At 53.2% G+C, this 23,143-nt stretch overlaps 1 protein-coding gene across 2 annotated transcripts in view; it reads left to right on the forward strand.

The window, feature by feature from the left end:
• The window catches only part of NPTN (neuroplastin), a 46,900-nt gene that overhangs the window by 12,824 nt on the left and 10,933 nt on the right, over positions 1-23,143 (forward strand). For both annotated transcript variants that reach the window (XM_077785854.1, XM_077785855.1), the window contains exons 2-3: positions 13,453-13,621; positions 17,578-17,672. In XM_077785854.1, coding sequence (XP_077641980.1) covers positions 13,453-13,621; positions 17,578-17,672 — 264 coding nt within the window. The remainder of the gene's footprint in view (positions 1-13,452; positions 13,622-17,577; positions 17,673-23,143) is intronic.

Raw genomic sequence — 23,143 nt, forward strand, 5'->3', positions numbered from 1 at the left:
GCTGGGCTCCAGCAGCAGAGCTGGGGAGGGCAGGAGCTGGACATGGCAGCTGGAAATGGCCCTTGGGGACAGGCAGTGCCCACTGTGACATCCCAGGGCTCTGTCCCAGCTCCCTCCTGGGCTGGGCTGGAACCAGGGAACTGCCAGGGCTTGGTTCTTCCTAAATCTGGGAAAAATCTCCACTCCTGCTTCTTCTGCAGCCAGGTGTGACACTGGTCATGGAGCCTCATTTTATAAACCCTGTCCTAGTTGTTCTTCCCAGTAGAATATTTATGGAACCCCTGTCCTGGTGATTGCTTCTTCCCATGAGATAATTGTGGAACCAGGGAACTGCCAGAGCTAAAATCTGGGAAAAATCTCCACTCCTGCTCTCCAGAAGGTGACTGTAGCCAGGTGTGACACCAGTTATGGAGCCACAGTTTATAAACCTTGTCCTGGGTGTTCTTCCCATGGGTTATTTATGGAACCAGGGAACTGCCAGGGCTTTGTTCTTCCTAAATCTGGGAAAAATCTCCACTCCTGCTCTCCAGAAAGTGACTGTAGCCAGGTGTGACACCAGTTATGGAGCTACGGTTTATAAACCCTGTCCTGGGTGTTCTTCCCAGTAGAATATTTATGGAACCCCTGTCCTGGTTCCTGGTGATTCTTCCCATGGGATAATTGTGGAACCGAGAAACTGCCAGAGCTAAAATCTGGGAAAAATCTCCATTCCTGCTCTCCAGAAAGTGACTGCAGCCAGGTGTGACACTGGTCATGAAGCCTCATTTTATAAACCCTGTTCTGGTGGTTATTCCCATGGGATATCCCAGCCTTGTCCCAATTCTCACCTGCACCTCCAGGTGGTTTGCACCTGGGATCCCTGGAATTGTGTTCGGAGCCCAGCCAGGAGGGGATTTGGGGGAAAGGAACTCCCTGGAGCTGGGGGAAGCCTGGCTGTCCTCCCAGGGGTGTTCCCATGGGCTGTGCCTGCATGTGATTCCTCAGGGAATGGGGGCTGCTCACACCAGGTTTCGCACCATGAAAGTGGTCATGAAATACCAGTTGTGTTTCAAAAGTGTGAAGGGGAGCATTCCTGTTTTTATTCCAGGGAAACATGGATAAAAGCATCTGGCAAGGGGTTGTGGGAGGGTGTCAGGCTGATCTGAGTGGTTTGTGAGGCCAGAGGACCTTCCACAATCCTTTCCAGCCTGAATTCCTGATTTATGGAACTGATCCCTGTTCAGGAATCCTTTCCAGCCTGAATTCCTGATTTATGGAACTGATCCCTGTTCAGGAATCCTTTCCAGCCTGAATTCCTGATTTATGGAACTGATCCCTGTTCAGGAATCCTTTCCAGCCTGAATTCCTGATTTATCCCCAGGAACTGATCCCTGTGTCCTTTTCCCTGTTCAGGAATCCTTTCCAGCCTGGATTCCTGATTTATCCCCAAGAACTGATCCTTGTGTCCTTTTCCCTGTTCAGGAATCCTTTCCAGCCTGAATTCCTGATTTATCCCCAGGAACTGAACTCCCTGTGTCCATCTGTGCCAGGAATTCCCCCTTGGGCCCGTTCCCAGGATGGCCTCACCCAAACCATTCCCCTCAGGAGGAGTTTTTTTGGGATTTGCCCACAAATTTCCTGTGCAGGGAAATGGAGGATGCTGGGCTGGATGCAGAGAATGTTTAATCCCAGTCCTGTGGGATGAATCCTCAGGTTTCCCTGCCTGTGGAATGAGCCCTGTGCCTGGCACAGCTCCTGCATTTTAGATGATGCTCTGGGGCTGGGTTCTCCTCTCTCCCAGCTCTGGGAAACTGCAGGATGAGAAGGCAGGAATGAAACCCAGGAATTAAACCCAGGGATAGCTCTGGGCTCACCTGGGTGCCCCAAGCCTGGCTTAAAGCTGCTCTGGAGCTGGCAAAAATTAACGGGATCAATGCCAATTTTCTCATTTTGTGCTTCCTGGTGAGAAGAGAACAGGAAAGCATCGACCCTGTTGAAAATGGGTGTGGACAGGCAGGGTGCTGCAGTGCCTTCTTGGGATTTATCCCAGGCCTGTGGCCTGTCTCCATTCAGCAATCCTTTCCAGCCTGAATTCCTGATTTATGGGACTGATCCCTGTTCAGCAATCCTTTCCAGCCTGAATTCCTGATTTATGGGACTGATCCCTGTTCAGCAATCCTTTCCAGCCTGAATTCCTGATTTATGGAACTGATCCCTGTGTCCTTTTCACTGTTCAGGAATCCTTTCCAGCCTGAATTCCTGATTTATGGAACTGATCCCTGTTCAGCAATCCTTTCCAGCCTGAATTCCTGGTTTATAAAACTGATCCCTGTTCAGCAATCCTTTCCAGCCTGAATTCCTGGTTTATAAAACTGATCCCTGTTCAGCAATCCTTTCCAGCCTGAATTCCTGATTTATGGAACTGATCCCTGTTGAGGAATCCTTTCCAGTCTAAATTCCTGATATATGGAACTGATCCCTGTGTCCTTTTCACTTTTCAGGAATCCTTTCCAGCCTGAATTCCTGATTTATAGAACTGATCCCTTTTCAGGAATCAGTTCCAGCCTGAATTCCTGATTTATAGAACTGATCCCTGTTCAGGAATCCTTTCCAGCCTGAATTCCAGATTTATCCCCAGGAACTGGTCCCTGTGTCCTGTCCCTGAACATCAGAATGTGTCACCTCTTCCAGCAGTCATTTTTTGTGTATTTAACTAATTTCCAAGATTTTGGATGTGAGCACTGGCAAGGAACAAAACATCACTCGGTGTTTATTCCAGGAGCACTCTGCCAAAGGGAGATTCCCCACCCTCAGAACTCTTTGGTGCTTAATTAAGAGAAGGAGTTAATTAGCAGGCCACCTCATTAACACAGCTGAGGGGGAGCAGCTCCTGCCTGGCATTTTCTGGGATATTCCCATCAAATTGTCAATGTGGGAATCAAAAAAAATAATCAGCTCAGGTAGGGGCACAGAGCTGAGCACTTCTTGGTGGGCCTTGCCTTTTCCAGCTGCACTTCTGTTCGTTTATTTGAAGAATTTAAAAGATCAGGCTGCATAATTGAGGAAAATAAACCCTCCAGAGCTCTCCTAAAAGCCTGAGAGCAGTGAAATAGAAATTTTTGGTTTTCCAGGTGGGTTTTTGCTGTAAAGACAGCCAAGCTTGAAAGCATTCAGTCCCACAGAGTTACACTTTGTTTATTGTGGCTCCAGAATGAAAATCAGGTTTATTTTTGCACTTTAGCCTTGTAGACTCTCAGTTGTGAGCTTTGAACTGTGCTTTGTGCTCTAAGTGGGATTTAATTGATTTCATTCACCTTGAGCAGCAGCCTCAGGAAGGGTGGGAGCATTATCCTGCTTTTTGGGGGTTCCTCGGTTACAGTTGTGTTGGTTGGGATTGAAAACTTCCTTGGAAATCCTTTTATTTTTCCTTCATTTTGGTCCTAATTTGTCCATTCTTGGTGTGTGTTAAACCTGGTTTTTGATGTCTTTGAGCCTGGCTTAACATCTTTCCTGAACTTGGCTTTTAAGGCAAAGCATTTTAATGTTTTAAACTCCTTTTTTACACCAGACTTAACGTGGGAAGATGAAAATTCTCCCTGCTCTGCTCCTCCAGGGCCATTCTCCTTAATTCTTTTGCACCTCGATGAAATTTGAGTTCCAGAAAGATATTTTAATTATGAAACAATAATTTCTGCAGTTCATGGATGACTGCCTTGTGTATTCTTACCCTAGCAGATTTTACAAGAATTCCTGAGCTCAGAAAATCCTCTTTTTTCTCCGTGGGGATTTAATTTTCTTTCCCCAGTGGAGTTTTTAAGGCAGAGTTTGGAAATGTGAGGAGCCCCTGGAATTCCAGTGGAATTCTGTGTGCAAACTGAAACGTTCCTCTGGTTTTAGGGCATTAATTGTTCCTTGTATGCATCCACACCTTGGGGGATGAGATAAATCCTGAATAAATAATTAAATCACTTCCAGAAGGGGTTTTAGCTTAGTCCCAAATCTTTGGGGTTAAACAGAGTGGTCCCAAATCTTTGGGGTTAAACAGGGCACAGTCCCAAATTTCTGGGGCTAAACAGAACCCAGTCCCAAATATTTGGGTTGAAACAGAGCAGAGTGCCAAATCTTTAGGTTTAAAGCAAGAACAGTCCAAAATCTTTGGGTTTAAACATGGCATAGTCACAGATCTCTGGGGTTAAACCCAGCACAGTCCCAAATCTTTAGGTTTAAACACAGTAGTCACAAATCTTTAGCATAAAACAGAGCAGAGTGCCAAATCTTCGGGTTTAAACAGAGCAGAGTGCCAAATCTCTGGGGTTAAACCCAGCCCAGTCCCAGATCTTTGGGGTTAAACTGAGCTCAGTCCCAGGTCTCTGGGGTTAAACCCAGCCCAGTCCCAGGTCTCTGGGGTTAAACCGAGCTCAGTCCCAGATCTTTGGGGTTAAACCCAGCCCAGTCCCAGGTCTCTGGGGTTAAACCGGGCTCAGTCCCAGGTCTCTGGGGTTAAGCCCAGCGCAGTCCCTGAGGCAGCCCTGCACTCGTGGCTCTCTGTGGGGTTTTGTGGTGCTGCTGTCTCTGGAGCAGGAGCAGAGCTGTGGGACAGCACCAAGAAAGGCAAGGCCGGGCTCTGGCAGCTCCTGCGTCTCCGGGACCTGCCCAGTGTCACCCGTGCTGGGACAGCCCTGGGATCCACTGCCAGGGCCCAAAGGCAGCAGCGCTTCCCTCCCCAGCCGTGCTGCAGCCTCGGGAATAATTCACCTCTTTTCCCCTTTTTTTGGGGTTTTTTAAAGCATTCCTGCTCTGTGCTGGCAGATTGCAGCTCCTGGCTGGGTGTCAGCGTGGGCAGTGGCCCTCTGGGGCATCACCTTGCTCACTGCTGCTGTTTGTGAGGGGCTGGAAATGCAAAATATTAACCCAGAACTGCTCCTGGTAATTGAAATATTCATTAATTTATGGGTGGAGGCTGTTCGGCATCCCAGGGAGCGCTGGTCACTGGGGTCAGTGCTGGTCATTTAGGGTTGGGGAGCCTGCTCATTGGGGTCAGTGCTGGTCATTTAGGGTTGGGGAGTCTGGTCATTGGGGTCAGTGCTGGTCATTGGGGTCAGTGCTGGTCATTGGGGTCAGTGCTGGTCATTTAGGGTTGGGGAGCCTGGTCATTGGGGTCAGTGCTGGTCATTGGGGTCAGTGCTGGTCATTGGGGTCAGTGCTGGTCATTTAGGGTTGGGGAGTCTGGTCATTGGGGTCAGTGCTGGTCATTTAGGGTTGGGGAGCCTGGTCATTGGGGTCAGTGCTGGTCATTTAGGGTTGGGGAGCCTGGTCATTGGGGTCAGTGCTGGTCACTGGGGTCAGTGCTGGTCATTGGGGTCAGTGCTGGTCACTTGGGTCAGTGCTGGTCATTGGGGTCAGTGCTGGTCTTTGGGATCAGTGCTGGTCATTGGGGTCAGTGCTGGTCATTGGGGTCAGTGCTGGTCACTGGGGTCAGTGCTGGTCACTTGGGTCAGTGCTGGTCACTGGGGTCAGTGCTGGTCATTGGGGTCAGTGCTGGTCATTGGGGTCAGTGCTGGTCATTGGGGTCAGTGCTGGTCTTTGGGGTCAGTGCTGGTCATTGGGGTCAGTGCTGGTCTTTGGGATCAGTGCTGGTCATTGGGGTCAGTGCTGGTCATTGGGGTCAGTGCTGGTCACTGGGGTCAGTGCTGGTCATTGGGGTCAGTGCTGGTCATTTAGGGTTAGGGAGCCTGGTCATTGGGGTCAGTGCTGGTCATTGGGGTCAGTGCTGGTCATTTAGGGTTAGGGAGCCTGGTCATTGGGGTCAGTGCTGGTCATTGGGGTCAGTGCTGGTCATTGGGGGTTGTGGCTGTTCATTATTGGGGTCTGTGGCTGTTGGTCATTAAAAGCTGTGGTCATTAGGGGGCTGTGGCTGTGGTCACTGTGCGGGCACTCATTAATTGCTGTTTAATGAGTGCTCCAAACCCACATTTCCATTTCCAAACCTCATTGATTTGCCTCTCATCCTAAACCAAGCCAGGAGTGTGAGGCCAGGGATGGCACAATCCGAGGGCAGGATGCCAGGCTCCTGGTTGGTTTTCCTGGTGTGACACTGTCCCTGCCCACGCTGCTGATGTCCCCTGCCCCAGCACAGCCCCAGCACGGGTTTTGCTGCATAATCTGTCTGGCCAGCTGTGTCCTAATCCTGCAGTTTTAGGAGGGGCCTGGGGGAAGGGCCTGGTGTTGAGGCACTGCTATTCTCCTAAATATCTTTGGAAATAGGATTGAAGGACAATTTAATGTGTGTGTGTGCTCCCAGCGGGGCTCTGAGGCGGGTAAGTATGGAGGATTTGGGATATCCAGAATATCCCATACTGTGGCCTGAGCAGGGATGTCAGCCCTGTCTGCAGCGGGGGCACTGCTGAGGGTCCCTGTGGGCTCCTAACAAAACAATTTTGGCTGTGAGCCTTCATTGCTCCGAAATTCCCTTTCCCAGAGCTGGGCTGCTCAGGAAAATAGGGCATTTGTGTCCTGGGGGATTCCTGCCCTGAGTCCTGAGTGGATGGGAGAGGAGGTCAGAGCGGAGCTCCCAGCTGGCACAGGTGTGGGAATTTGCCCCTGGTGCTCCTGTGTCAGGTAAAGAGACCTCCTCAGGACACAGATCCCTGGCCAGGGACACTTCACCTGGCACCTCCGGCCTTCCCAGGGCTGGGAAAGGCCTGGAGAGCCCTCGGGGAGGTGCCAGGGGCAGCTGCTGGGCAAGGGAGCAGCAGCAGGGATGTGGGGAGTTCCTGCCCTGCACCCCTGGCTGTGTCACTGCCAGTGCCATGGGTGTGTCACTGCCAGTGCCCTGGGTGTGTCACTGCCAGTGCCCTGGGTGTGTCACTGCCAGTGCCATGGGTGTGTCACTGCCAGTGCCATGGGTGTGTCGCTGACAGTGCCCTGGGTGTGTCACTGACAGTGCCATGGGTGTGTCACTGCCAGTGCCATGGGTGTCCCCAAATGTGTCACTGCCAGTGCCATGGGTGTGCCCTGGGTGTGTCACTGCCGATGCCTTGGGTGTGTCACTGCCGATGCCCTGGGTGTCCCCAAGTTGTGTCACTGCCCTGGGTGTCCCCAAGTGGGTGTGTCACTGCGGATGCCCTGGGTGTCCCCCGTGGTGTCACTGCCCATGCCCTGGGTGTCCCCCGTGGTGTCACCGCCCGTGCCATGTCTCTAACTGTGTTTTCTGCCCCGCTGCCGCGTCGTGTGGGAGCTCTGTTGTTTTCTGCCGCTCTGTCACCGCGTTTCTGCTGCCCCTCCCTGCAGCCGGGTTTGTCAAGTCGCCCATGTCAGAAACTAAGCTCACGGGGGACGCCTTTGAACTGTACTGTGATGTGGTTGGGAGCCCCACTCCAGAGATCCAGTGGTGGTACGCGGAAGTCAACCGGGCTGAGGCTTTCAAACAGCTGTGGGACGGCGCTCGGAAGCGCCGTGTCAGCATTAACACTGCCTACGGGGCCAATGGGGTGAGTGTGCTGAGAGTAACCCGCCTTGCCTTGGAAGACTCTGGCACTTACGAGTGCAGGGCCAGCAACGATCCCAGGAGGAATGACTTGAGGCAAAACCCCTCCATTACGTGGATTCGAGCCCAGGCTACTATAAGCGTCCTGCAGAGTGAGTCCGGCCCCCAGTAGTGGCACCGTAGTGTTAGAGGCAGTCTGGTGACCCCGTCCCCTGTCCCCACCCTCTGCCACCCTGCTCCTCTCCTCACCTCTAGTGCTGACCCTGTGTGCCACCCGTGTCTCCTCCTTAGGGCAGAGCACTGGGGAAAACCTCGGGGTGTGTGGTAGAGCTTCCGTGTGCAACCAGCCCGCTGTCGGATTTGTGTTTGTTCCCTCCTCCCTTTCGTTTCCTGGGAGGTTCCCAGCCTCCCTGGCTTCTCCACCAGTGCCTTTCTCTTTGATTTCCATGTTCTTTCCATCACTAACCGTTTCATTTTGATTTCTTCCATTCTCTTGGAATTTCTGGGAATGCCTCCTCACCTGCTTTTGGTTACATACCGGCTTCTGGATGAATACCTTCCCTTTCAGTTCCACGTGACCTTTCGTGTTTGGATTTTTCCATGAAGTTGTGGTGTTTCTTTTCCTTCCTGGCCAGCAGCATGTTCCTAAGGAGTTCTCTGATGCAGCAGCACTGGGGAGATGCAGCCATTCCTAATCCAGCCCGTGGGAGCAGGGGGAACGTCCTGCCCAGTGCTGAGCCCAACCCTGAGCTCAGTGACTCCATCCAGGGTGCAGCTCCTGCCAGCAGCAGAGCTCTGAGAGCAGAGGGGGTGCTTGGCCCAGAACTGCTTTTTGCTCTTGCTTGTGGCAAGGCTTTTCACCCCAGGTGAATTTTGGAGTTGATACAGTCAGATTGTGTAGAGAAGACTTTTGGGCCAGATGTTAAACTTGCCAAAGGAAATGGCTGCTGAGTTACAGGTAGAAGGAATTAAATCTGCAGTGTGCAGGTACAGGAGAACTTGTTTTGGGTGTTTTCTCAGTGCCCTCAGCTGACAGGAGAGCAGAGCAAAAATGTAGTCTTGTTCCTGTGCACTGTGCACAAACAACCCTTTAACGCCCTACTGGGTATTAAATACAAATACTCTGTATTTGTGTCTTGATTTTTTATTGGGGTACTTTGAAAAATGCCCCCCAAAGCTGTCCCCAAACCGTAGGCACTGCTGGATCAGAGACCTTCCCCTGGCAATGGAGACAGCCTTGGTGCACGTGGAGAGATGGCTCAGTGACACCGGGTCCCCGAGCTGGAGCTGCTCAGCTCAGCCACCCCTCGGCCCTGCCGTGTCCTTCGGGCTCCCAAAGGACTGGAATCCTTGCATGGCCTCCAGCAGCAGCTCTGCCATGCTGGGGATGATCCTGGAAATGTGTCAGCTAGGGAGTGCTGTGTGCTGGAGAGAGCCCCGTGCCCTGCAGGGCTCTGGGGACACCATCCTGCTGCTGTGCAGAGCCAGCACAGAGCTGTCCCTCCCTCAGGCACTGCAGATCAGCCTCTCCTCCCTCCCAGTTTGTTCCAGCTGCTGCTGAGTGGGAGCTGCCTCCGGGCACCTTGTGTGGGACCACGCTGCTCCAGGCTCTGCTCTGTGGGACCACCACACTGCTCCAGGCTCTGCTGTGTGGGACCACGCTGCTCTGGGCTCTGCTGTGTGGGACCACGCTGCTCTGGGCTCTGCTCTGTGGGACCACGCTGCTCCGGGCTCTGCTCTGTGGGACCACGCTGCTCTGGGCTCTGCTGTGTGGGACCACGCTGCTCTGGGCTCTGCTCTGTGGGACCACGCTGCTCTGGGCTCTGCTCTGTGGGACCACCACGCTGTTCCAGGCTCTGCTGTGTGGGACCACGCTGCTCTGGGCTCTGCTCTGTGGGACCACGCTGCTCTGGGCTCTGCTCTGTGGGACCACGCTGCTCTGGGCTCTGCTCTGTGGGACCACCACGCTGTTCCAGGCTCTGCTGTGTGGGACCACGCTGCTCTGGGCTCTGCTCTGTGGGACCACCACACTGCTCCAGGCTCTGCTGTGTGGGACCACCACGCTGCTCTGGGCTCTGCTCTGTGGGACCACCACGCTGCTCCAGGCTCTGCTCTGTGGGACCACGCTGCTCTGGGCTCTGCTCTGTGGGACCACGCTGCTCCGGGCTCTGCTCTGTGGGACCACGCTGCTCCGGGCTCTGCTCTGTGGGACCACGCTGCTCTGGGCTCTGCTCTGTGGGACCACGCTGCTCTGGGCTCTGCTCTGTGGGACCACGCTGCTCCAGGGCTCTGCTCTGTGGGACCACGCTGTTCCAGGCTCTGCTCTGTGGGACCACGCTGCTCTCAGCTCTGCTCTGTGGGACCACCACGCTGCTCTGGGCTCTGCTCTGTGGGACCACGCTGCTCCAAGGCTCTGCTCTGTGGGACCACGCTGCTCCAGGCTCTGCTGTGTGGGACCACGCTGCTCTGGGCTCTGCTGTGTGGGACCACGCTGCTCTGGGCTCTGCTGTGTCAGAAATCTGGAACAAAGCTAAAGCCAGGGGCCTCATGAAACGGGAAAGCTGGGCAGGACAGAACTCACCTCCAACCAAATATGATTAATGCAACGTTCTCTGTTTATTAGAGAGAAGATGGCAGTTTAAATACACTTCTACATAGTTTACAGTTTACAAGGCACTCTGACTGGCAAGCTAACACTGTTTACCTTTGCCTTAAGGTGGTCAGGCTTTTCACACTGCAGCTCTGCTCTGCTTTACACTCAAATATCTCATTACTTTGTAGTTTCCTTAACATAATTTCTAAGTGCGCCACAACCGAATTCTCACTGCATCAGAGGCTTTGAGGCCTCATCAAGGCTGCTAATCAGGCCTAGTCTGAGGGGTAGCTCAATTCTCACTCCAGCCATAAATCATGCCCTCTCTCTCTCAGAAATTCTGTGACACAAACCCCTTATTGCCTTGTGTGGGACCACGCTGCTCTGGGCTCTGCTCTGTGGGAAATGTGGAACAAACCCCTGAGTGCCTTCCCGTGTGTGCTGGGACAACCCAGCTGCTCCTGCCAGGAGAAGGAACCCGTGGACATCAGCACCCGCCTGAGCCTGCTGGAGGGAGAGGAAAAGAGGGGTGAGGTCCCCAAGGTGTTCCTGGAAGTGGAGCCCCATCCCTGAGCCTGCCTGAGCCCACTGGAGGTGGAGGAAAACAGGGACGAGGTCCCCAGGGTGTTCCTGGAAGTGGAGCCCCATCCCTGAGCCTGCCTGAGCCCACTGGAGGTGGAGGAAAACAGGGACGAGGTCCCCAGGGTGTTCCTGGAAGTGGAGCCCCATCCCTGAGCCTGCCCAGACGGCCTCAGCTGCTCCATCCCGTGTGGCTGGGAAATGGGAATTGTGTGGCTCAGTGGAGTTGGAATTTCCAGCTGCTCCATCCCGTGTGGCTGGGAAATGGGAATTGTGTGGCTCAGTGGAGTTGGAATTTCCAGCTGCTCCATCCCGTGTGGCTGGGAAATGGGAATTGTGTGGCTCAGTGGAGTTGGAATTTCCAGCTGCCCTGCTGCGATGCCAGAGCCCCCCAGAGCACAGCACTCCATCGTGGCCTCTGCAGAGATCAACTTGCTTTTGAAAATCTGGCACCCAGGAACCACCATCTGCCTTCCACCTCATTCCGGATTTGGAACCAGAATTTCACTTGCTGGGGTTTTTTTATAGTCGCTTTGCTTGGGTTTTAACTGTAAAAGCTGAGCTTACATAAAATGGGCACGTCAAGTGATGTGTAAAAAGTGATTTTCTAGGTGAGCATCCTCCTTTGGCTGCTGCTGTCCCAGTATTCCAGTTGTAGTTTGTCTCCTGCAATGAAATGAGGAGACTGATCCATCAAATTTGCTTTTTTAATAACTAAATCAAAGTAACGTAAATGCAGGTGAAGCTGGAAATGAGATTTACAGCTGCCTTCAGATCTGCTAAACTAAAACTGAAAAGGTTGCAGGTCAGTCACTGAGTTACTATTTCAGGCACACTCCAGAAATATTCCCAGAGCTCTGGCAGTGTTTTTGTGGGAATGCAGATGAGCTCTTTGGGGGTGGAAAAGCACATGGGGCAGGCCAGGAATGGTGCATGATACGGGAATAACACAACAATTCAGGGCCCAAACAAACCTTGAAAGGATAAAATGCCCAGGGAGGGAGAAAGGAGGCAGAAAGAGAGTGACTAATGTGGTAATACAAACAGCAGCTGCAGTGTTGCTGCAGTTAAGGAATGATTTAAAGAGCTGGATTTCCAAAAAGGATATCCAGGACTGGAATGCTGCAGGTTATCAGAGGATGGGTGTTTTTCCTCCCTGGGCATTAATCTAAGGATGTGCCACGGGATACAGGGATGTTCCTTCACTGTGTGGAAAGCTGAGGTGGTTCTGACACAGAATTGGGGTTTTCTGTTCTCTCGTTGTGTTTCATAACTGCCTTCCAGAGGCTCCATGGATCATGGATTTATATCCCAAACTTGCCCCAGGGCACAGCGGAGTTTCCCTTGGATGACTTGGAGAAATCAGGGAGATGTCTGCTGCTTCCTCAGCCTCCTGCATCCGGAGGGGAATCTGGGATCAGTCAGGAATTCATCCCAGGCAGGGCACACAGCAGCATTTCCACACACACAGCCTCTGGGGTGGCCTGCAGGCCAAGCTGACACCAAAAACCTTTTTTTTTTTTTGAAGACTAGCAGCAAAAATTGTGAAATTTTTAAAAACTGCCACCCTGTGTCAGGTGGTTTTCCACAGAACGCTTCAGACCCGAGGCGAGGCACATGCCCTGCAGCAGAAAAGTCTTTTTTCCAAGTTTGGGAACAAATTCTGTGACAGGGAATGAGCCAGCTGTGTGTGCTGGAGAGCAGCAGCTGAAGGCAGCGTGGGTCTCAAACAGCAGCACGGTGCCCCCTTTGGTTTTAGGATTTCTGAAAGGTTTTGCCCTAAAGATTGGGAATTTGGTGTTGCCAGGTGAGGCTGTGGAGTGGAACAGCCCCAAAGCAGCCAGCAAAGTGCAGAACTCCTGAGCTCTGCTCATGTCTGGGGCCGTTTTTGTTCTTTGTGAAGGTTTGTGCTGGAGGCTGCAGCTGTGATTTTAGCCTGCTCTGTGTCCTTACGTTTCCCTGTCAGGTTTTGGGCGCTGCTCTCAGCTGTTCTCCCTCAGCCTCCTGCCTCCCCATTCCACCCACCAGGGAACTTGTGCCATGTGGAACCTCCTGGCTGCACCTGGGCCCACAGCAGCCCTTGGCCAGGGGCAAATCCAGAATATTACTGAGAAGCTTAAATTGGAGCGCTGTTGATATAAAAAATGGGTTTGTTTGAAACCTCAAGGAGAAGAATTCACAGAGTGACCAGGATGGAGGAGACCTTGGAGATCATCGAGTCCAACCCATCCCCAGCACCTCAGCTGAGCCCTGGCACCCAGAGCCACATCCAGGCTTTGTTAAACACACCCAGGGACGGGGACCCACCACCTCCCCGGGCAGAACATTCCAGAACCGTATCACACTTTCTGTAAATAACTTTTCCCTAAAATCCAGCCTGTATTTCCCTTGAGGCTGTGTCCTCTGGTTCTGTCAGTTCCTGGAGACAGAGCCCAGCCCCACCTCAGCCACCTTTCAGGAGCTGTACAGAGTGACAAGGTCGAAGAGTGATAAGAACCGAGTGCCAGCCAGCAAGAACTTCTGGAGGAGTACCTGAGGCGTTTCTTTGGGGGGCACAGAGTGTGTCAGGAGCGCTGGTGTTGCCGATGGGTGGGAATTCCCAAGAAACCATTAACCCTTCGTGTCTCTCCCCAGGAGCGCGGTCCCGGGGCGCCGCCGCGGCGCCAGCTCCGAGCCCTTTGGCGTGGCTGTGCTTCCTCCGTGTGTCCCTCAGTGCCATCCCCCGTGTGGTGCCCTCCCCTGCCGCCCCCTGTGCCACCTAGAGTAGCTGTCACTGTGGCCGGGGCGGGCGCTGAGGGCTGTCCCTGCCTTGCAGAGCCGCGGATCAACGCCAGCGAGGACGTGGTGCTGCACGTGGCCGGCGCCGCCGTCACGCTGCAGTGCAACCTGACCAGCAGCCCCAGCCCCCTGGCTGCCAGCTACTGGGTGAGGAACGGCGAGGAGATCCCGGGCACCAGGAGAGTCTCCAACAGCACCGAGTACAGGTGGGTGCTGCGCTGGCCAGGGCAGCGGGGCGCACCCGCTGCTCCCTCCCACAGCCCGGCCTCGCTAAAACTCTGTCGGTTCTGAGCTCTTCTCCGGGGTTCACGGATGGGTCTGTGGCTGCACATCATCCCAGAGCCCAAAGTCCCAGCTGGAATGGGACATGGGAATGGGCAGGATTGGTGTTCGGAGGTGGGGGTGCCTGGGGTAAGCCAGGGGAGCAGGGCACGCCTGGTGTTCCACAGCAGTGCTCAGTAAAACCCTGTGCATTTGGAGTTCTCCAGGGTTCGTGGATGGGTCTGTCACTGCACACTGTCCTGGAGCCAAAAATCCCAGCTGGAATGGGACATGGGAATGGGCAGGATTGGTGTTTGGAGGTGTGGGTGCCTGGGGTAAGCCAGGGGAGCAGGGCACACCTGGTGTTCCTTCCCACAGCGGTGGCTTGAGTCAAACTCTTATTAGTTCAGAGCTCTTCTCCAGGGTTCATGGATGAGTCTGTTGCTGCATGTTGTTCTGGAGCCCAAAATCCCAGCTGGGATGGGAAATGGGGACGTGCAGGGATGGTGTTGGTGCCCTGGGGATGGGCAGGGATGGTGTTCTGAGGTGTGGGTGCCTGGGGTAAGCCAGGGGAGCAGGGCACGCCTGGTGTTCCACAGTGAGCTCCAAGCTGGATGAGTAAAATTAAATTCAGAGCTCTTCTCCATGGTTCACCTGGACAAAAGCACACACACAGTGTGGTTTTGGTTTCCTTGGAGTGTGTGGGGTTTATCCTGCCCGTCTCCTGAAGGATGGGGCTGTCGCTGCACATCCTCCTGGAGCCCAAAATCCCAGCTGGAATGAGACATGGGATGGGCAGGGATGGTGTTGGTGCCCTGGGGAGGGCAGGGGTGGTGTTCTGAGGTGTGGGTGGGGTTGTTTGGTCACAGCACTGCTGTGGGATGATCCCAGACTTTGGCTGGAGCTGGTGGGATGCTGTGCAGCTCCCTTGGTGGTGCCCTCAGGCTGTTCCCTCTGTGATTTTCTTGCCCTGTCTTTTCTTTCCGTCCATTTTCCCCCTTGATGCTCAGCAAATCCAGCTTCCAGTTCCATGTTAAGCCAAGCTGAGGAGCACTTTAGGGATGTTTGAACCCCTGCTGCCAGCAGTCCCTACAGCAGTTTCTGTCTCTAGAGGGGCCCTTTCCCCTGCTTCACTGACACAGGATTAGGGGCTGTCCCAGGTGGTCGTGGCCTTTGCAAAGCAGCCTCTCATCCACAGCAGTTTGGAAGTTGGGTTTGATCCTGGTAATGATTTGTCCTTCTGTTTTCCCTTTTAGCTCACTTTGCATTACCTGGGTAGTTTTGCAATTAAAAACTGAGTCTCATTTCCTTCCATAAGTCCTTCCTGTCCCTCCCTCAGAGTTCAGCACTGGGCCTGAGCTCTGGGGCTCTGCTTTGAGGAGGAATCAGTGCAGGGCAGTGCTGCTCGGGGCTGCTGGGAATTGCACATCACTGCCCAGCAAGGGCCGGGCTGGATTTCCCCTTCCCAATTCCACTGGAAGGAAGGAGGATTTAGGCTTGGCTTCAGTTTGAGCTGCTGGGGAAGGAAGGAGTGAAGAGGGAGAGCACCACAGTCCCCTTTTCCCCAGGGAATGGGGGCTGTGGGAGCTCCCAGCACTCCAGGGACAGCTGCAGAAATCCCAAGTTTCCATTTGCAGATCCCGAATTCCTGAGCACTCCTGGGCTGCTTTGCTGATGCTGGAGTTCAGGCTCTCTCTGCTGTTTGGTTTTACTTTGGATCTGCCCTGTTGCCATGCCTGGCTTACATTTTAAATCCAAGAATTCCAGGTTTTCTCAGTGAAAAGCAGGAACAGCATAGCTGTGGTTAACAGAGGGTATTTACCTCCCCCATTCATTTATATTTTGGTTTATATGTTGGTTCATCTTTTGTATTTCGTTTATTCCCCTTAAACTATTTTTTCAGTCACTTTGTTTTGCTGTGTTTTTGGTGCTTGGAGCTCAGAGCTGGGTGCTTTTATCATCCAGATTTTAGAGATTAAACTGCTTCAACTAAAAGTCCTGCCTCTTCCAGCACTGGCAGTGGAATGAGCCTCTCCTAACCCTTCCTCCAGCTGGGGGTGGCTGCTCCTGGCTGCCTGGGGAACCTTCAGCTGGGTCAGTTTGCAGCTCCTGAATTTTTGATGGCAACCAGAGCCTGGGGAGAGTCAGACAATTCCACCTCGTCCTTCTGCTCGTTCTGAGCATCGAGCCAGCAGAGCTCAGAGCCTGCTCATGGACCTGCTCTGCCATCAGAGAGCTGCTTATCAGAAATTAATTCACTTTATAACGTCAGATTTGGGTGTGTAAATGCTGTCAGCACTCGGACTGAAGTGAGCAGCTTTTTCCACGTGTCTCAGCAGTTTCCACGTGTCATTAACTGATTTTATTGCAGGGTTTGTGTTCTTCTGCGGAGGCTTTTTTGTTTGAGTAAAAAAGAACCAATACAAAAGGAAAGGATAATAAGCAAAAGAATTAATAATAAATTGATGAATGAAAAGGAATAATTAGAAAAGGAATCATTAATAAAAAGGAATAACTAGAAAAGGAATAATTGCTATAAAAGGAATAATTCATAGAAAAGGAATTACTTAAAAAAGGAGTCTTTGGAGGGAGGAAAGGGTTGCTCAGTGGGGGGGTGGGCGTGCCCTGGTTGCAGCAGCAATGAAGGGGTGCTGTGAAGGGGTGTTAATTGGGGTGCTGTGAAGGGGTGTTTGTTAATTGGGGTGCTGTGAAGGGGTGTTTGTTAATTGGGGTGCTGTGAAGGGGTGTTCATAGGGGTGCTGTGAAGGGGTGTTAACTGGGGTGCTGTGAAGGGGTGTTAATTGGGGTGCTGTGAAGGGGTGTTAGTTGGGGTGCTGTGAAGGGGTGTTCATAGGGGTGCTGTGAAGGGGTGTTAGTTGGGGTGCTGTGAAGGGGTGTTCATAGGGGTGCTGTGAAGGGGTGTTAATTGGGGTGCTGTGAAGGGGTGTTAATAGGGGTGCTGTGCAGGGGTGTTAATTGGGGTGCTGTGCAGGGGTGTTAATTGGGGTGCTGTGAAGGGGTGTTAATAGGGGTGCTGTGCAGGGGTGTTAATTGGGGTGCTGTGAAGGGGTGTTAATTGGGGTGCTGTGAAGGGGTGTTAATAGGGGTGCTGTGCAGGGGTGTTAGTTGGGGTGCTGTGCAGGGGTGTTAGTTGGGGTGCTGTGCAGGGGTGTTAATTGGGGTGCTGTGAAGGGGTGTTAATAGGGGTGCTGTGCAGGGGTGTTAGTTGGGGTGCTGTGCAGGGGTGTTAATTGGGGTGCTGTGCAGGGGTGTTAGTTGGGGTGCTGTGCAGGGGTGTTAATTGGGGTGCTGTGAAGGGGTGTTAGTTGGGGTGCTGTGAAGGGGTGTTAATTGGGGTGCTGTGAAGGGGTGTTAGTTGGGGTGCTGTGAAGGGGTGTTCATAGGGGTGCTGTGCAGGGGTGTTCATAGGGGTGCTGTGAAGGGGTGTTAATTGGGGTGCTGTGAAGGGGTGTTCATAGGGGTGCTGTGAAGGGGTGTTAATTGGGGTGCTGTGAAGGTGTGTTAATAGGGGTCCTGTGAAGGGGTGTTTGTTAATAGGGGTGCTGTGAAGGGGTGTTAATAGGGGTGCTGTGAAGGGGTGTTAATAGGGGTGCTGTGAAGGTGTGTTAATAGGGGTGCTGTGAAGGGGTGTTAATTGGGGTGCTGTGAAGGGGTGTTCATAGGGGTGCTGTGAAGGGGTGTTAACTGGGGTGCTGTGCAGGGGTGTTAGTTGGGGTGCTGTGCAGGGGTGTTCATAGGGGTGCTGTGAAGGGGTGTTTGTTCATAGGGGTGCTGTGAAGGGGTGTTAATTGGGGTGCTGTGCAGGGGTGTTAGTTGGGGTGCTGTGAAGGGGTGTTACCTGCGGTGCTGTGATGCAGCTGTGCCGTGTCTGTCCCTGCAGGATCCTCAAGGCCCGGGCCGAGGAGTCGGGGGAGTACCTGTGCGTGTTCGTGTTCTCCGGCTCTCCCGTGGCCAACGCCACCATCGAAGTCCGAGGTACTGCTGCAGCCCTCCCTGTGCACTGTCCCCTCCCCTGGCCCTGGGGTGGCACCCACAGCACAGGGGGCCCTCAGCGTGCAGAGCCAGCCTGGGTTAATAACCAGGAATCATCATTTACTGTCATGGATAAAAGCTGATTGTGCGGGAAAACCTGCGCACGTTCAGAGTTGGAATAGCCGTGCGTTTGCGGGCACTGAAACACCTCTGGGATTTGGGCACCTCCAGGAGCCTGAAATTAGGAATAAAAGCTGTGAAATGGGCAAGTGTGTGGCTGCGGGGGAAACACAGAGCAGTGCTGGTGTCAGGGAATTCCCAGGGAATTCCTGGAGGGCTGAGGTTGGGAATTGGTGTGGAATTTGGCAGGGATCGGGCTGGGAGGATCCATCACTCTCTGGGAAATGGGATTGCACCACCCTGTGCCTCTGAGGAGCTTGGCTGGGTGTTCATGGTGCACAGGTGGAGGGGTTTAATTTTCCTTCTTTTCCTTTTCTTGGGGATTTTTTCTTCCATTCCGCCCTTTTGCTTTAATTGCTGAATCTCCTAATGTTACCCTAATTAAAATGTAAATTTCCTGCTGGCTCCTCTGGGCTGCTTTAGGTGACAGACCACCCCTGGCAAGGGGAAATGCAGCTCTGGGAGCGGAGCAAGACCTGTGCCAGCTCTGCAAACCCTTTGGCAGGGTTTTCCAGGGGCTTGGCCACTGCTCTGCCAGGCAGGGCCACCAGGAGAGCTGGGGGTTCACTCTGGGCAAGGAAAGGAATTCCTGTGATTGAGGTGTGAGGAGAACTGATCCCACCTGCTTCCCAAGGGTGGTTTACACCGAAATGCTCCTCCTGGGAAGTGCATGGTCGTGGGGATTGGAGCAGATGTGAGATCAGTGACACCACCGGGGTGTTCGTGCACCTCTGTCATTCCATATTTACCTGCGTGGTTGTGTTGGTGCTCAGGCAATTGCACTCGGATTTAATTGTAATTACGCTGATTGTAATTACAGTGCAGCTCTCTCTGCTGATGTACAGGGAAAGGAGGGTGCTGAATGCCAGAGTGCTCCTGCTCCAAAAATAGGGATTTTGTGTCAGCTCGTGGGCAGCTTCCCCAGAGCTGGGGCAGGCAGGGCACCTCCCAGGCGCTCTGCCCCTGGAGCAGCCTGGCCTGGGGGCAGTGTCCTGCACACTGCACGGGCCCCAGCTCCCTCACCCAAACCTTTCTGGCATGTTCAGGGCAGAGGTGTGAGAGCAGCTGGAATTCAGGGTTTGGTGTCTGGTGCCTTTCCTGGGAGCTCAGCCCAGGGCTGCTCTGCTGGGCTGCTGGGGGGGCTTGTTCCTGCTCAGGACCCCAGAGCTCTGGGGGCAGCTCCGAGCTGCAACCCTGAGGCTGAGCAAACGCTGGGTTTGGGAACCAGCAGATGCTGGGTTTAGGGAATTCTGGGTTTAGGGAATGCAGCAAATGCTGGGTTTAGGGAATGCTGGATTTAGGGAATGCAGCAAATGCTGGGTTTAGGGAATGCTGGGTTAAGGGAACCAGCAAATGCTGGATTTAGGGAATGCTGGGTTAAGGGAACCAGCAGATGCTGGGTTTAGGGAATGCAGCAGATGCTGGGTTTAGGGAATGCTGGATTTAGGGAATGCAGCAAATGCTGGGTTTAGGGAATGCAGCAGATGCTGGGTTTAGGGAATGCTGGGTTGAGGGAACCAGGAAATGCTGGGATGAGGGAACCATCAAATGCTGGGTTTAGGGAATTCTGGGTTGAGGGAATGCAGCAAATGCTGTATTTAGGGAATCACTGTATTTAGGGAACCAGCAAATGCTGGATTTAGGGAATGCTGGGTTAAGGGAACCAGCAAATGCTGGGTTGAGAGAATTCTGGGTTGAGGGAATGCAGCAAATGCTGGATTTAGGGAATCACTGTATTTAGGGAACCAGCAAATGCTGGGTTTAGGGAATGCAGCAAATGCTGGGTTTAGGGAATGCTGGGTTTAGGGAATGCAGCAAATGCTGGGTTTAGGGAATTCTGGGTTTAGGGAATGCAGCAAATGCTGGATTTAGGGAATCATTGTATTTAGGGAACCAGGAAATGCTGGGTTTAGGGAAAGCAGCAAATGCTGAATTTAGGGAATCATTGTATTTAGGGAACCAGGAAATGCTGGGTTTAGGGAAAGGGGCCCTTGGAGCAGGGATCTTGTGTCTCCTTTTCCTTGGCACTGGAGCAGGCTGGGGTGCCCAGAGGTGATTTTGGTGGGGTGGTGCTGGAGCTGCCAGGCCTGGCCAGGGCACCCCTCCTGCCCCCTGGGAGGGGATTTTTGATTGCTGCATTCCCACCTGGGGGATCCCTGCAGTGCTGGTGGGGAGCTCTGGAGGCCTGAGGATGAAACTGGGAAATGCAGCCCTGCAGAGCTCTGCAGTGCTCTGCTCTTGCAGGATCCTGGGAGAAGGGGAGAGGAAACAGGTTCTGAAGGACCTTTGGAATTCCCCTTCCTGCGAGGCCTTTCTGCCCTTGCCTCACCAGGGGATTCCTCCTGCTCCCTTTGCACCTCCCTGTTCCATCCTCCCCCGTGGCTCCTGCTCCTCAGTTCCTGGCTCCTCTCTGCCAGTTAAATTGGGCATTCTCTGAGCACAGCTGCATCTTGGAGTGAGCCCCAAAAATCCTCTCACATTCCCCCTTCTCCTGGTGCCTTCAAGCTCCAGAGGGAGACGGGGATTGGCATCATAACCAGAAAAAGAAACTTTCCAGAGCCCCTGTTCAGGTCACCCCTCAGACATCCCAGTTTGCAGTGCAGGAATATTTTTAGGTGCTTTGCCCTTGCTTTAATTTTGTCTCTTAATGGGAAGCTTGAAGGTAACTGGGCCATGGTTTGGAGGTGTCACACATTTAAATTCCTCTCCTTTTCAGCTCCTTTCAGAGCTTGGAAGGGCTGAATGCCTCCTGTATATGAGGAAATGAATTTTCCTGGCTGTATGACCCCAAACCCTTCAGAAAGCTGCTGCACACTGAGTTCTGGGGCTGTTGGGAGTGCTGGAGCCCCATGGTCACCCTGCCAAAACCCCTTTTCTCCTCTGTTTTGGTTTAAAGCTCTCAAAATGATTCTGCTTAGAATTCCTGTCATGCCAAGTGTGCCTGAATGTCTATTTATTTTTCCTTTTTTTGGTAGCAGTTAATTTCAATTAGCTCTGCTTCCTTTTGCTCTTTGTGAGGTGCTTCCAGGATTTTTCCCGCTCCACGTGCAGGAATTCAAACCTGCCTTTGCCAGGGGCCTTCTGCTGCTGCCAGTGATGCAGCAGTGACAGAGCAGGTCTGAGCAGAGAGGGGATCCTGCTGCTTGAGAGCTGAAATCCAAATCCCAACAAAACCCACCTCACCCTGATGCCCTGAGGAGCTGGAGCAGAGGCTGGATACAGTTAAGAGGAATAAAGTGGATTTTTATTGAAGAGCCTTCAAAGGCCACACCCAGATGGCTCCAAGATCGAAGCAAAACAGAGCTTGGTCATGAGATCTCACATTTTTATAAGATTTAGTCCATTTGCATATAGGATTTAACTGTCCAATTAATAGCTTCAAATGATGAAGTCTCATCCTCCTTGCTTGGTTGCCTGCCCTCTTCTTTTCATGTTGTTTATGCTCTGGGCCTGAAGTTTGAAGAGCTTGTCCTTGAGTCTCCAGCTAGAACAGGATTGTTTTGTCCTCACCAGCCTGTGAAAAGATCCCAGTAACACTCGATATAAAGGCAAAAGCTGCACACCAGCACAGAACAGAAAAACTTAAAACCTAAGGAATCAGCCCTGGGCTTTGGCTGGCACAGAGCAGAACGGTGCAGGGAGCAATCCTGGCTTGAAAATCTTCCCAGGAAAAACCTGGCTGCAGGGATATGGGGCCAGCAGGACAGAGTTTGCTGCATGGTTTGGGAGAGAAAATGCTGAGCCCTGAAACAGCAGCGCTGCCCCGAGCTCCCTGGGTGCTCCAGGAATAGCCCTGGCCCAGCAGAGGCAGGGAGGAGCAGAGGTATTCTGGGCACTGCTGCTCTGCTGGGATCACCCCTGGGAGCTGGGATCACCCCTGGGAGCTGGCCTCTCCTTGCAGCAGTGTCACTGTGTCACCCTGGAGCGAGTGGAGGTGTCCCAGAAAGTGTTCCCTTGCCCTGCCCTCCCTGCCAGCAGCCTGACAAACTGGGCCAGCTGGGAGTGCTGGCCCTGTCGCCATTCCCAGGCTCAGCCCTGCTCCGGGTGGCACTGGAAGCCAGCCCTGAGCTGCTGAGTGCCACTGCTGCTCTTCCTCGTGGGAATGTTCCTGGTTTGCAGTCCCTGGTGGCATTCCAGCAGTGCCAGCTCTGGGATCGTGTCCTTGGCACCGCCGGGCTCTCGTGTCCCTCGGCTGGAGGAGGCTCACCCAGCTCCTGCTTTAAGAAGGTGCCAGGCCCAGCAGGGAAGTGATGGCACCTTTCAGTAAGTCCCCAGATGCTGTTGCCCTCTGGAGCCCTCATTATTTGGGATAAATGCCATTTTTCTCTCTGAGGCTGGGAAGGACCTGGCAGCTGTTCTACAGGGTGCTGCAGTACCACAGGCACAGCCATTCCCAGAGCTGATTGATTTCCTGCCTGAAGACCTGAATTCAGCTCAGAAACTCCCTCTGCTCTAGGTGTTCTGCCCCTTGCAGGCACAGGGAGTCTGGGGTCACCTTGCAGGTGGGGAATGTTCCTCCCACCTTCTGGCAGCTCCTTTCTGTACGACACCTGGGGTTGTCTGGGTCTGGTGCCTTGTGCAGCTCAGGTTTTATGTCTGATGTGGAAAGATGCATTTTGGGTGTCAGTTTTCTTAAATAAACCCCTTGGGTTTGTTCTTGGCCTGTTCTTACCTATCATGGTGTAGTGGTTTTGGCATCATCTTGGAATGAATGAGTTGGCATCTGGCTGAGCTTCATGCTCTGGTCAGGACTCCTGCAAAGCCCAGGGAATGCTGCGTTGGGAATGCTCTTGGAATTCCCGTGGGCACTTGGAGAACGCCTGGAGCCTCTCCTGGTGTGCCTGTCCAGGTGAACACACACCAGCAGGAGCTGAAGCCCAGGCTTTGCTCCAGCCATGGATTTTCTGTGGTTCTCAATCTCATTCTCATAATGCTGTTACTGTCCAAAAAAGGATCTGAGGCACGGGATGCTCCCTGCATCAAAACCCCTTTGACATGACACAGTAGGAAGCACGTCAGCTTGCCAGGCATTTCCCCAAAGATTTGTGCAGCAATTTTGGCAAGAGCAGGCTCAGCTGCTGTCTGCTGGCACGAGGGGTTTCGTTCCCTTTGAGCAGAGCTGTGAAATTCCCTCATTCTCGGAGCCTGCAGCTGGAATGGCTGGCTCTGGGTGTGCAGGTGCAGGGATTCTGCTGGTGCTGCAGGGAAGTCTCCTGCAGGAAATCCCAGTTTCCTGAGCAGCCAGGCTGCCCCGGGGTGGATTAACAGCTCAGAGCTGCCATCACACATCCAGC

The sequence above is a fragment of the Lonchura striata genome, chromosome 11 (assembly GCF_046129695.1).
Source record: "Lonchura striata isolate bLonStr1 chromosome 11, bLonStr1.mat, whole genome shotgun sequence".
NCBI lineage: Eukaryota > Metazoa > Chordata > Aves > Passeriformes > Estrildidae > Lonchura > Lonchura striata.